The sequence below is a fragment of the Eretmochelys imbricata genome, chromosome 11, assembly GCF_965152235.1.
Source record: "Eretmochelys imbricata isolate rEreImb1 chromosome 11, rEreImb1.hap1, whole genome shotgun sequence".
Classification (NCBI taxonomy): Eukaryota; Metazoa; Chordata; order Testudines; family Cheloniidae; genus Eretmochelys; species Eretmochelys imbricata.
The window spans coordinates 68,395,286-68,408,541 of record NC_135582.1 but is presented as its reverse complement, the minus strand read 5'-3'; the positions used below and the strand labels follow the sequence as shown (position 1 = coordinate 68,408,541).

At 46.5% G+C, this 13,256-nt stretch overlaps 1 protein-coding gene across 1 annotated transcript in view; it reads right to left on the bottom strand.

Annotated features, from left to right (window-relative positions):
- Positions 1–8,022, bottom strand: part of ATIC (5-aminoimidazole-4-carboxamide ribonucleotide formyltransferase/IMP cyclohydrolase) — a 34,743-nt gene extending 26,721 nt beyond the window's left edge. The window contains exons 1-5 of the mRNA XM_077830001.1: positions 7,898–8,022; positions 5,141–5,267; positions 3,058–3,134; positions 1,681–1,747; positions 789–877 (exon numbers count right to left, since the gene is read on the bottom strand). Of these exons, the coding sequence (XP_077686127.1) occupies positions 789–877; positions 1,681–1,747; positions 3,058–3,134; positions 5,141–5,267; positions 7,898–7,919 (382 nt within the window). The 5' untranslated portion in view covers positions 7,920–8,022. The remainder of the gene's footprint in view (positions 1–788; positions 878–1,680; positions 1,748–3,057; positions 3,135–5,140; positions 5,268–7,897) is intronic.
- Positions 8,023–13,256: the final 5,234 nt, after the last annotated feature.

The following is a 13,256-nucleotide window of genomic DNA, read 5'->3' as shown; positions in this document are numbered from 1 at the left end:
GCTTTTAACTGCTTAGCTTTTCTTCCCCAAAGCTTCTATTTCTCGTTGCACTGCCGTGTGCTACAGGAAGACACTTAATCTGCTCTCCACACTGCAAAAGAGTCTGCCCAACCTGCCACTTCTAAACAAAACCCCTGCATAGACACCTGGTGCTTCTGTAAGTCAGGCTTCACTATTCCACCAGCTAAGCAGTGCGCTCACCAGTCAGTTAGAATGAATCCGTGTTGCTGTAACTTTCATTATTCTATTCCTGAAGGGCACCCCCATTTCACCTTGCCACCCCAGCCTGATCAACACCCGCCCTTCCTCGACTGGCAGTTGTCATAATGTTTTGCCAAGTGGTCATGACCATCTGAGCGAAGTGCCTTAACACTGTAGTATAGATCAACCAAAGAAAGGCTCAGAGAGTGACAATATTATTATCACCACTGCAGACCTTTATGTGCAGACCTTTGGGGGGGGGAGGAAAAGCTCAGTGGTTTGAGCATTGGCCTGCTAAACCCAGGGTTGTGAGTTCAATCCTTGAGGGGGCCATTTAGGGATAAGGGGCAAAAATTGGGGATTGGTCCTGCTTTGAGCAGGGGGTTGGACTAGATGACCTCCTGAGGTCCCTTCCAACCCCGATATTCTAAGATATGATTCTATGGATGCATGAGGTCTCCCAGGAAGAGGGACCAAGATCTCTAACGGACCAGAGATCAATGCCTTTCATCAGCTATCACATTTCCCATAGCTATCACGTCAGCCCTCAGTGAAAGTTTTGCTCTCAGAGTTTCCCATGGACTTACCGATGTCTATGTTTTCAACCGCCTCCTGTACAGTGACATTTGGGGAAGACACTGTCTTCACAAAGGGGTACAGGTTACAAACCAAAACTCTGGAAAGTGAGCAGGGAAAACCTTGGGTTACTCGTCAAGAAGTAGGGTAGTCAAGTTGGGCGTAGCTGTTTCCACAGTACAGTCACTGTTTTTTCCTCATGTCCTCGTCTCTGACATGAGACCAGCACAAAATCCTAAACTCAGATCTGTGCCTCTCCTAAGGAAGTGGAGATTGCTAAAACTCATCGATTCATACATTCTAAGGCCAGAAGGGACCACTGTGATCATCTAGTCTGACCTCTCGCACAACCCAGCCAACAGGACTTCCCTGTATTAATTCCTGGTTCCAGCTCTGCTTGAACTACACCATCTTTTTTAGGACAACATCCATTCTTGATTTTAAAATGTCCAGTGAGCGAGAATCCACTTGCTAAATTGTCCCAGTGATTAATTACCCTGAGCTAACCATTTTCAATATGGCCTTCATAAGCCTTTCATCTTCCAGACAGACCTATTTTGCCATGTCCCATTCATTTGGGCCTCACCATATTTCTAATCACCTTTACTACCCATCACTGTGTCTTTCCACAGTCTTCGTGAAGAGCCACACCCTCACCTGGTCACTTTGTGGCTGCTAATACCTGTATCTATGCAAGTCAAAACAGTGAATGCAATGGCTTACCATCTTGACTTCAACGCAGCCATGCAAATCACACCAGCTGAGGATAAATTCCCATATCTTTTAAGTCAGTTAATCAAAATTAGATATAGAGAGGGTAAATCATTGCTTACTGAAATACAGAGCAATGAGGACACTTTATTCCCTTCTGAATTTAGTCAGGCCGCATATTCAGACATTTACCTTACAAGGCTGAACCCCTGTTTGTCCATATCAGCTCCATCTTCTGGACTATTACGAGCCAAGATTCCTAATTATAAAAACAGTAGGTTTTTTAACAAAGGATAATTAAAACTTTCTCAGCATCTTTCTTCAGAGTACATGCTCTCTCTGAGATTTTATTCCATAAACACATTCTGATTATGTTTAAATTACAACAGCAGCAGCAAAAAATCCCATTGTATTGGCTTTCTGGTTGCTCAAATTTCACTGTAATAGATTTTCCAGCACTAAATCCCAGGGGAACTCCAAGTGCTGAACACAAAGCCCCAAAACAACCAATTAATGCGCAGCCAGCTGCTTATCTTAAAACATGGGAATGGTCACTGAAGGCTTTGGTGCATAGGTAAGGAGGAAAAAGCCACCCGTGACTTGCCACCCAACAATACATAAACCCCATGAAACAAACGAGGAGGTAAAGTGGAGCCTGGAGCAGAATGAGACAGCTGACAGGCGGGTGTACAGTAAGTGGGACAGGAATCCAGAGCTGAACGTCCCCTGAAGAGACCCTACTTTTCCAGTCCCCTCAAGAGCGTGAAATCAGATGGCCAAATAGGTCCAACCCTAAGAATCTTAAGTGCTGCAACAGGAGATGAAGCACTAGACAGCTCCTTGGCCAAATACCTGGAGTTCTTCCAAAAGTAAGAGTTTGAATCACCTCAATGAACAGTGAGCCAGTGAAGCTTACAAAATGCAGGAATCACCCACCAAAGCCAAAGCTGCCATGGGGCCCCATTCTGCAGGCCAAATTCATCTACAGGCCAAATTCAGTGGAGCTGCACCTGCTGGAACAGGTTTAAATTTCAGTCTGCCAGGAGTTTGCAAGGGAAGCCGAAGGCAGGCCACACTGCACTGCAGTAAGATCGCTGCATGTCACAACTCTCAAGTACTTTCAGAGCTGGGCAGCTCTGCTCGCAGCTGAAACCAGGCTGAAGTATTCTTCCTGTAGATACGTGCTACTCCCAGGATGCCGAGCTGTTCAGTGTGGTAAACCAGGATCAACAGAGAGGGGGGCCATTGCACATGAGCCTCCTGGCATGTCTCCTACTCAGTGAGCAATGCCTCCTACCTTGTTGCTAGAGTGATGAGAGGGGACCCCTCAGCCTCCAGCATCCTGGAGGGAAGGAACTAGTCTGACGAAAGGGTGCTGGTCAGTGTGCTACACGTTCTAACAGCCAGCGAACGACACAGCTCCCGTTGATTGCGTGTGGGTTACAACTGGGTGACCTGCAGCTTCATCGGTCCTCATTCCCCAGTTCTTCCACCCAATCCCCTGAAAGGCCATCCAGCAAGCCACCTTGATTTCCGTTTCAAAATGGAAGGACATCAGCAACCACTTACCAGCATGGACTGCGGGGTGCAGGGTTTTCACACGTCCCCCTAACATTTCAGGAAAGCCGGTCAGATCAGACACATCTCTGCTCAAGGGGGAAACAAAACATTGAAATGACTGCTCAGCACTTGACAGACGGAGTGGCTCTGCAGGCTCAAGATTCTCATTCCTGGCCTAACCTGGTCCCATTTAAGTCAATGGGAGGAGAGTCAGACTCTAAAAGTCTCCAAACTTTAAAGGGATGCCCAAGATTAGGAAGGCCAAAAATTAGACTTTGCAGCTTTGCGTGGCTAAAAATCATGACTTCTCTGTCTCCAATCGCTAATGAAGAGAGAGCACGATTCTTGTAAGTGGAAGGGCCCTGTATGTTCACAAGACTGGAGCAGATGGAAGGCATGATACACTAACAACGTATTTATCACACAACTCAGTTTCTTCCAGTATTGCATCCTTGTCATGAAGGGCTGATAGACGTTTAAGGTAGGTATGATTTATGGTTCCACTACGTCTGGCATCTCTGACATAGCTAGCAAAATGTTTCTGCTAATAATGGTTACTTGCAGGACCATGCTAGGAATGCTTATTTAACTCTCTTCCACAATTTAACCAATTTCCTAAACTTAACAAGGCACAGAGCTATTCTTTATGTAAAACCTACATCCAACACAGCCCAAAAGGGGAAGGACACCGCTTTCCAGATCTGCCCTGAACAGCACATCAGGAGTTCCCAAAATAAATAAATAACTCTAATGGGCATCAGCTGCTTTCCCCGGGAATGGAAACTCAGTAGGTCTTTTAAAATCAAATTAAGCTGACGCGCGCAATTATTTTGTGAGTGGGCTTTTATTCTGAAATAACCAGCCAAGTCAATGTGACTTACAAAAAAATACAACATAACCTCTGACTTAATCTATTTATTCGGACAGATATGGACTAGATAACTTAATAAGAACTTGTACAAGCGAGCTGAGAGATCAATCTTAGAAGAAACGTTATATGTGGAAGTTGACTCAAATCGTTTTAAAGATCCAGCATTTTAGATGCAGTATTATTCTGCTCAGACAGAAGTTCAAGATATCAGCACCATTCCTCCTGTAAAATGTGGCTTTAATCCCACTGCTGTTATGTTGTTCACTGTTCTTCAGAGTTAGCCTTAGCTAACGCATTAAGAAATTATGGATTTGCTTTTCATTTCCTTCACCTCGTGACTGTTTATAATTAGAAGGAACTGTAAATTGGGGAGGAAATGAGACTAACGTGACCATCCCAAAGTGCTGTCACCTCTTGAGAGAGGGACCAGAAACACAATCTCAGGTGAATTTTGGAGGAAGCATAAATTCATGGAGATGCCGCCGCAGCTTCTCTTGCCATGGCCATTCACGGAGAAGGTGAACAACAGCCAGTCAAGACAAGCGCTTTAACAGATTTGCCATCATTACACTGGAAACTATTTATATTTGACTGAAACTGCTTTTGAATGGTGGCGTGCGGACACCCAGAATCAAAACATTTCCTCAAATCATAGGCTGAACTGCATCGAGACTCTGCATGCCTCCCTTTTCAGTGGAGGAGTGCTCACGCTTTCCTGCCTGTCACATACACGGAGGACATCCCAAATCATTTGCCACTTTTGCAAAGCTGGGCCACCGTTTTCAGCTAGACAATTTGTGGTTTTGAACAGAAATAATCTACAAATCCCCATAAAACCCTGTAACATTTCCTACTCTCCAAGAAAGGGTAAAGACCAGTTTTCAGATGCCAGCACAGACTAGCATTAAGGCCTGATTTTTTAGGACAATACATTACCTGATAGGAGAGGAACTGGGTCAGGGCAAAATGAGAACACCGGATTGCAGGAACCCTCACTTCCCCATCAGTCACCACACACACTCCCTCATATCAACATTCTTTGGACTCAATCTGCTTCCAGCCAAGGAGCCAGACCTTGAGTTTTGTTGCATTTAAATGGTATATTTCCCTCCCCATCTTTGCCTCAAATCACAGCAAACTAATCAAATGATTTAACATTTTCAGACGTTTGATATATTTTTGGTTGGGAATAATGTTGACACTGAGAGAGAGCGCTCTTACCTGACGTTCAGGCCAGCACCCCTAAGACAGTTTGCCGTTCCTCCAGAGGCAACCAAACCCAACCCAAGAGAGTTGAGGCATTTTGCAAATTCTATCAGGCCAGTCTTGTCTGAGACACTGAATAAAGCTGGGAGAAGAAGAGAAGAGAGGGAACATTCTGGTAACACACAGATGGATATTTTCCCCTTTACCACATTGCATAAAGTAATAAAGTAACAGATTTGAGGCCAAATATGCAACTAACCTCACTAAACAATTTTTAAATCAAAACTAGAAATTACTTCTGTAGACGAGCTGCATGCTCAAATCCCAGCACGGTCTGCTGCCTGGCTGAGTAACTGCACAATCTAACAGTATCATTAAACATTTGCCCGTACTCCTAGAAGGCTATGCGGCCTAGTAGACAGAGAACTGAATTGGTACTAGGTTCTACACTTCCAGCTCTGTCACTTGCTTGCAGGATGACCGAGGGCAAGTCACTTTGCCGGTCTGTGCCTCAGTTTCCCCACCTGTAAGACAGGAATAATGACACTGACCTACTTCGTAAAGCACTTTAGGATCTATGGATGAAAAGATAAGAGCTGGGTATCATTTACAATAATAGTGTTTGGGTGAGGTTTTGGGAGTGAGATTTGAATGCCCTCTTCCCATTCATTTTAAGACTAATGATTTTAATTATTGATATGAATGGGAATTATGGGGTGGGGAGCAAATTATGTTGACAGCTTTGAAGAGCTCAGTCAGGATATTTTTCTAAAATATACCCTTAGCTCCAGTCATAAGGTGTTTGCTTACACAGTAAGGAAGACTACTTCCCGGCTGAAGTTTTCTGGCCTGTGTAATGCAGGGGGTCAGCTGAAATACCACAATGGTTGCCTTCTGGCATTTCAAATTAGTCTAATTCCACCTGCAAAACCAACATTCAACTGGACATTTTTTTAATGCTCGAACTGAGTGTCCACAACACTGAAAAATAAGGCCCTTTGCAAAAATAGCAACTTGCTTATTTCACTTGGCCTGTGAGTAGCTAATGGAAACTTTACAAGGGAAGAACAACAGTGTCTATGAATGGATTTATCAAAACGTGGCGCACAGTGACCGTGAATTCTTATCTGTTATCTTAGCAGTGCAGATTAATGGCACCTACAACCCACAGTTCACAGATCCAGCACACTGATATCATGAAGCCCTGAACTTGCATACATTTAACTCTGAGTAACTTCATGCATAAAAAGTTACTCAGAGGTGTTTGCAGGGTCAGAGACTAAATGCACCGAATAGGAATGAATGCAGTTGCTACTGTCCTGAGCATTAAACACACACTCTTCTAGGGACGTCTTCATTTTATGATGGGTAAACCAAGGAAAAGAAAGGTTAAGTTACTTGCCTAAGCAAGTGCCATAGCAAATTGGTGTCAGGAATAGAAAAAGCAGGCCCAGTCCCCTGCTGTAACTACAAGATCTTAACCAAGGCCCTGACCAGGGGTTTGGATCCGCACATGCAGACCCCGGGAGCACCAAAGAACTGATTGCAAAAAGCTGGGTCTCTTAACGGTTCCAAGTGAGGACACCAGGTCCCAGAAGATCAATGAGCAAGTCATAATGAGCAGGGAGGCAGTTTTTTATTCCCTATTTTGAAGGAGCTTCTGTATATTTATAGCTGCATCTGCTTATACTTCCAACCAAGTAACTTCTTAAAAAACTCCTAAAAGGAGTACTTGTGGCACCTTAGAGACTAACAAATTTATTTGTATTCATAGCAGCATCTGCTTATACTTCCAACCAAATAACTTCTTAAAAAACTCCTAAAGGAAAAAAGAGCACTTGTGGCACCTTAGAGACTAACAAATAAATTTTTCCTTTTGCAGATACAGACTAACACGGCTGCTACTCTGAAACCTAAAAAACCCCCGTTCACGCTATCAGCCCTGCAGAGCCAGCACAGCTATGGAGTGAGCTGGGTTCTATTCAGCTCCAGACATCACCCCAATCATTAACTAAGGCCATGTCCACGCTTACAAGCTTACAGCGGCGCTGCTGTAAGCGCACTTGACAGGAGAGAGAAACTTACTTTTCTCAGGGGTGTGAAAAAACCAAACACCCCCCCCCCCCCCCCGAGCAACAAAAGTTCTGGTGACGTAAGTGCTAGTGTAGACACGGCCTGAACGCCATGTTAACAGTCACGGCATGAGGCCAATTCATGATTGTGCCTTGCACCTTGCGCAGTCATTTACATCTGTGCAAATGGCAGGGTCCCAGATATAAAAGGCTATCTGGACACATTTTGCACATGCTTTACAGTCAGCTGACACTGGTGCAAATGACTGTGATGGGGACCCTGGACAATTGCAAAGGGAACCCAACCGAAACCCAAACTTGTGCTGTTTGTTTCAAACAGGATTTCACTGCACCCCTGCTGGGCGAGGGGGATCCAACTGAAATCTGTTTAACGGGCAACACGAAAAAACCCACAGGCCCCGCTTCCGACCTGCCCAGGGACATACAGAGATCGGGTCGGCAACCAGCGGCTCCCAAGCGCCCTCAGCTCGTCTCCCCCCCGCTTTCCCCATGGCCTGGGGCAAGAGCACGGCAAAGCCCCAGCAGCGCCAAGCCAGGCCCAGGCCCTACAGCCCCGGATCCGCCCCCACCCCGAGCCCGGGCCCGGGCCCGGGCCCGGGCACGCGCAGCCCCCGCGCAGCCCCCGGGGCGGGGCGGGGCCGGGCGCTGCTGCAGGGAAGGCTCAGACCGCGGGCGTTACCCAGCTGCCGCCCGCTCGCCATGCTCCGCGGCGGGCCCGATCCGGCGGCGGCAGCGGCTGCACGTGGGGCGGCCCCGGGAAGCGCCGGGCAGGAAGTGGGGCGGCCGCTGCATGCTGGGAGCGCCGGGGAGGGGAGGGGAAGGGGGGGGGCTGAGCCGTCTGCAGAGACCCAGCCCCAAGGGCGGGGGCGGGACCGCGGCGACTAGCAAAGGGGCCGAGCCGAGCCGAGCCGCGCCGCGCGCAGGCCGATGCGTGCTGCAAGCCCCCCCCGGTCCCCCCCGCTCCCCCAGCTAGGAAAGTGTCACCAGCCTAGCGGCGCCCGCAAAACCCTCCCGGGGCGGAGGCAGTTTTACGAGCAAAAAAAAAACCCACCCCGACCCAGCACCCCAAGGCCGCTCTTGGCCCGTCTGGCGTCTGACCCCGCGCCCCAGGGCAAGGCCACGTTGTGTAACAAAATCCCACCCGGCGCCCCCCTGCTGGCAAAACTTCCGAGCACCGACCTGGCCTGGCGCAGACCCCACCTCTTCCCCAGCCAGCCCCCGACAGGTCCAGAAGGTTTTCCAGGTTTCCATCAAAAGCGCCAGACCCATTTTGAAGTTCAGTGAAAGGGCAGGGTATAAACCCACCACCCTTTGGGCAAAACCTGGTTCTTGAGTAAAATGGTCAGTGCAAGTTTCGTCTCACAACCAGCATCCCTTCCCCACGCCTGCGGCGTGCCCTGAGCAGCTGTGGTTCTCAGCCAGGGGTGCGTGCACCCCTGTGGGCCCACCCAGGTCTTTCGGGGGCGGGGGGGTCCACCAACTCACGCAGCTATCTGCCTGCTTTAACAAGAGGCTACATAAAAAGCACCAGCGAAGTCAGGGCAAAGTAAAATTCCCTACAAGGACGTATACAGCTCTGTGTACTATACACTAAAATGTGAGCAAAATATTGATATTCCATTTGATTTATCTTATAATTCTATGGTGACCAGGAGAAAGTGAGCCATTTTTCAGTAATAGTGCGCTGGGACCCTTTTATTTTTAGGTTTGATTTTGTAAGCAAGTAGCTTTTTTTAAATGAGAGGAAACTTGGGGATAGGCGAGACAAATCAGACCCCTGAAAGGGGTACAGTAGTCTGGAAAGGCTGAGAGCCACTGGAAAATTAAACCTGTAAGAAAAATGATGCATTTCCCCATTTTGTCCTATAGGGGAAGCCAGAGAGCTTTGGTTCCTTGCAGACCACCTCAGTCTGAAGCTTAACCTCAGAATATAAAATTCTGGGCGTGCTCACCGAAAACAGATTAAAAAAAAAAATAGCCAGTTTAAAAAAATTAAGTTGACAGCTTAAATATAGCTAAAGTGCAAGAGCAGAGCAACAGTGAAAATTAGCGTGTGCTGGTGCTGGCCTATATAATAATACCAAGCTCTTATATTGCATTTTTCATCAGCAGATCTCAAAGTACTTTTCAAACAGGAAGTCAGTATCATTATCCTCATTTTACAGATGGGGAAACTATGTAGGGGTTTGCAGTTAAATGATGATATGGACTTGCTTGGTAACAATCTACACAGCAACTCGACACCTGCAGCTGGCCTTATTGGAAATTCCAGGGGGCGCCTGTCTGCTTCTAAAGGCCCCTCTCCCAGCCTTGCGGGGCGAACCACTGAACCCCGGATCCAACTGAATTCAGGGGACAACTAAGGAATAGCAGGGCAGGGAGTGAAGGTCATAGGTTCAGAACTAGGGATCCAGCGGGGGACACCGAGCGGAGAACCCCAAACAGCGCCCACTGCTCCACAAAGCTGAACCTGCCCAGAGGAACTCTGCCCGGATGCGTGAGACCAGGGAGGAATGGAAATAGGCCCCACAGTCAGAACACCCCCTCGTCCAGTATCCTCCTCCTGGTAGTGTAGATGGCCACTTTGGCTAGGGCTAGGAGGAGGTTGACGAGGACTCGCAACTTTGTGGGGCCATGGACAGGGTGTGAATATATGAAGAGGTGTGGGGAAAAGGGCACCCGGGAGGTTCTGGAATAGGGGGAGGAGCTGGAATAGGGGCTGAAACCTGTCACTTTCTAGATAAGCATGAGCTAGGGTCTCCCTCATGCTGAAAAAGGGGCAGGCATCAGGGATGGGGGTGAACTTTGCGAGGTACGTGCCCGTACTCCTGGCTCCATGAAGGAGCCGCCTACCAATATCCCCAGCAGGCTGCAGGACCAGGGTGGAATAGAGGCTGGCCCACTGGGGTTCCTCGCCCTCTACAGGTGGTAGAAAGTCCCGCAACTTGGTATCGGGGAAGGACACGAGGGTGAGGAAGTGAAACGTGTGGAGCACAAGCGTGTATAGTTGTTCCCTTGGTGCGGTTCGGAAGTGAACTGGCAGCAGGGCCCGCAGCCGGCTCGGATTATGGAGCAGAGGAGACTACGGGGCTCGTGGGACAGGAGCCTGATTAAAAGGTCTGGAGGGCCTGGGGTGAGGGGTGGGCGGAGAGCAGCCTCTCACAGGACCCTCTCAAATAAAACCCAAGAGGTGGGCGACAAGGCTGTCCCCACATCCTGGAGTATGTGCAGGAGGGTCTGAAGGATGGAGAGCCTCATGCGCCGACCGAGCACTTGGGGATTCACCCACTACACTCGCAGCTGGCCTGTGCTAGGCGACTCCGGCTCGTGAGGCTCAGGCTGCGGGCTGTGTAGACTTCCGGGCTTGGGCTCTCGGACCCTGTGAAATGGGAGTGTCACAGAGCTTGGGCTCCAGCCCAAGCCCAGAAGTCTACACATCAATGAAACAGCCCCGCCACCTGAGCTTCACGAGCCAGAGTTGACTGTAAATATATAATACCTATTTAATACGGTTATCTACATAGCACTATGAAACACACAGGGCCTGATTCTCCATTGCCCGTACTTTATGCAGTCATTTACACCAGTGCAAAGTCACTTCTGGTATGGTAGCATTTGACATCCATATAGCAGACATTTTGCAATAATGTGATTGACTGCACAAGTTAGAGGGCAAGGTAGGGTCAGGCCAAATGTTTATGGTGGAAAAAAATCTGTTTTCAGCTTTCCTGTATAATTACAAATACAGAATTTTAAAATCTGTAGTGAACAGTGCTGTGTATACAAATTCTTTTCTGAAATTAAAGAAACGGTTTGACAGTGTGCAGAAAGCACATACAATATATTGAAAAGTAATATTTGCACTTTATGAAGGCAGTTTGAGGACAGATCATATTAACAAAAAAGTTCACAGAGTCCAAGATCAGAATGAACCATTGCAATCATCCAGTCTGACCTTCTGTATAACACAGGCCATAGGACTGCCCCAAAATAGTTGCTAGAGACAATATTTTAGAAAAGTATCCAAATCTTGATATTAAAATTGTCAGTGGTGTTGGAGAATCCACCACGACCCTTGGTAAATTGTTCCAATGGTTAATTACCCTCACTGTTAAAAATGTATGCCTTATTTCCTGTCTGAATTTGTCTAGCTTCAACTTCCAGCCATTGGATCATGTTATACCTTTCTAGATTGAAGAGCCCATTATTAAATATTTATTCCCCATGTAGATACTTAGACACAATATTGCCAACCCATGCTTTTATCACAAGTCCCACAATAGTTGAAATGTATTTTAAAACCTGAGCTTCTAGGATCAAGAGACTGCATGAAAATTTCAGCTTTTCATTTTTTAAAAAAGCAAGTTTCTAGGCATCATGTTTGCCAAGAAAAGCTGGAGAACATGAAGCGAGAACAGCCTAAAGGCTCAGACACTGGAAGGCAAATAAAAACAACCCCAAATTTGGGGGGCCTTATCTCTTGATATTTGAACCCTTAGGTTCATTCTGTTTACATAAGTGAGAGATAAATGAGAAATAGTAAATAGAGTAAACTTTGTGCATGTATTACTCTTAGAAGCAGCTTGTGACTTACAGTAATAAATCTGTTCCAAAGGGTATCTGTGGCCAAATGAAAAATACTGTGAAATAGTACTGGTGCCATCATTATTATAATTTACACCTGAGAGAGAATAAAACTTCCATAAAGAGTACAAATTTAGAAAGTTGTGCTGGGCCTTTGGGACAATTAATGTATGAAAAATGAAAACCTGTGAGGTGTTATGCACCGCTTGTGACAGATATGGGAATTTCCTGCAATATCCAGGACAAACCTTATTGAATTAAGTTAAACCAGACTGAATTAAGTTTAAGTATCTTAGGAGTTCATGTTATTAAAAACGCAAATGTTTATGTATTATTGTGGGATTGTATGTAACTTCTTTAAGGAGGAGACATGGCTAATATAGACCCTATAAAATTTTATGAGCTCCAACAAACTCTTTGAAACAATGTGCTAGACACACATTAAATGACATTCCTAGGAAATACTGGGGAAGAAGGGAAGGCAAGGTCTTCTTTCTGGACCCATACTTTTGAAGCTGCACCCTGAGGAGAACACCACTGTCACCTGGTACATGAGCACAAGATCAGAGGCTCCAAATGGTTAAAAGAGTAATTCACAGATTCATGGGGTGGATGCTCTGAGCTAAGGCAATTACAAACTTGTGACCACAGAAAAATCTCTTGGTGGGGTTTGAAGGTTGACCTGCCGGAGCCCTTGTAGGAACTGGGGTGATTTTTGGTAAGCTTTTTAGAATGCATATAGATTCTTTGATTGTTTTCAGTGTTTTCTCTGTAATGCTTTTATCCTGAGAATAAATATGCTTGTTGAAAAAGAGCATTATGGTAAATTAACTGTGGGTAATTACACTGTTGGTAGCCTCTCAGGGGAAAAGCAAAGCAGGCCTGCTTAGGCAGTTGGATTTGCTTGTGAATTCACAGTATAGATAGGGAACTGGTTAGCTTGGAAATACCCTGGTCAGGAGGGAGAGAGATGCATGTCTCTGCCCGAGAGAAGTGATGGCTGGGAGCCAGAAGCCTAAGGGTGCGGGCCCTTAGCTGGAGGATAAGAGGAAAATACAGTTGCAGTTGACCTGAACTGCGACACAGGTATCCAAGGATGTAAAATAAATTGTAGGATATTACAGTGCACTATCTGAGAAACTGTAAAGAGAGAGACTGTGTATGTCATTTGAGAAATAGGGTATACTGTACTATTACAGAACAGATATTTGATCATACAGTCATTCCTGTGTCATAATACTGACACACACAAAAGCGCAGAGGAGACACAGCATCCAAACAAAGAGTTAAAGGGACACTGTCAAAGTAAATGATGGTGAATTTGCTTTCCCAGCTGATCCAACAGTTTGTTGTCTTTTAGGGCATGCTGCAAGGTCTCTGTCATTTCACGGTTTGCGTGATGGGGTGACTGGAGCCGGGGCTGAGTTTGTTCTGTGGGTCAGGACGCTTCTTGT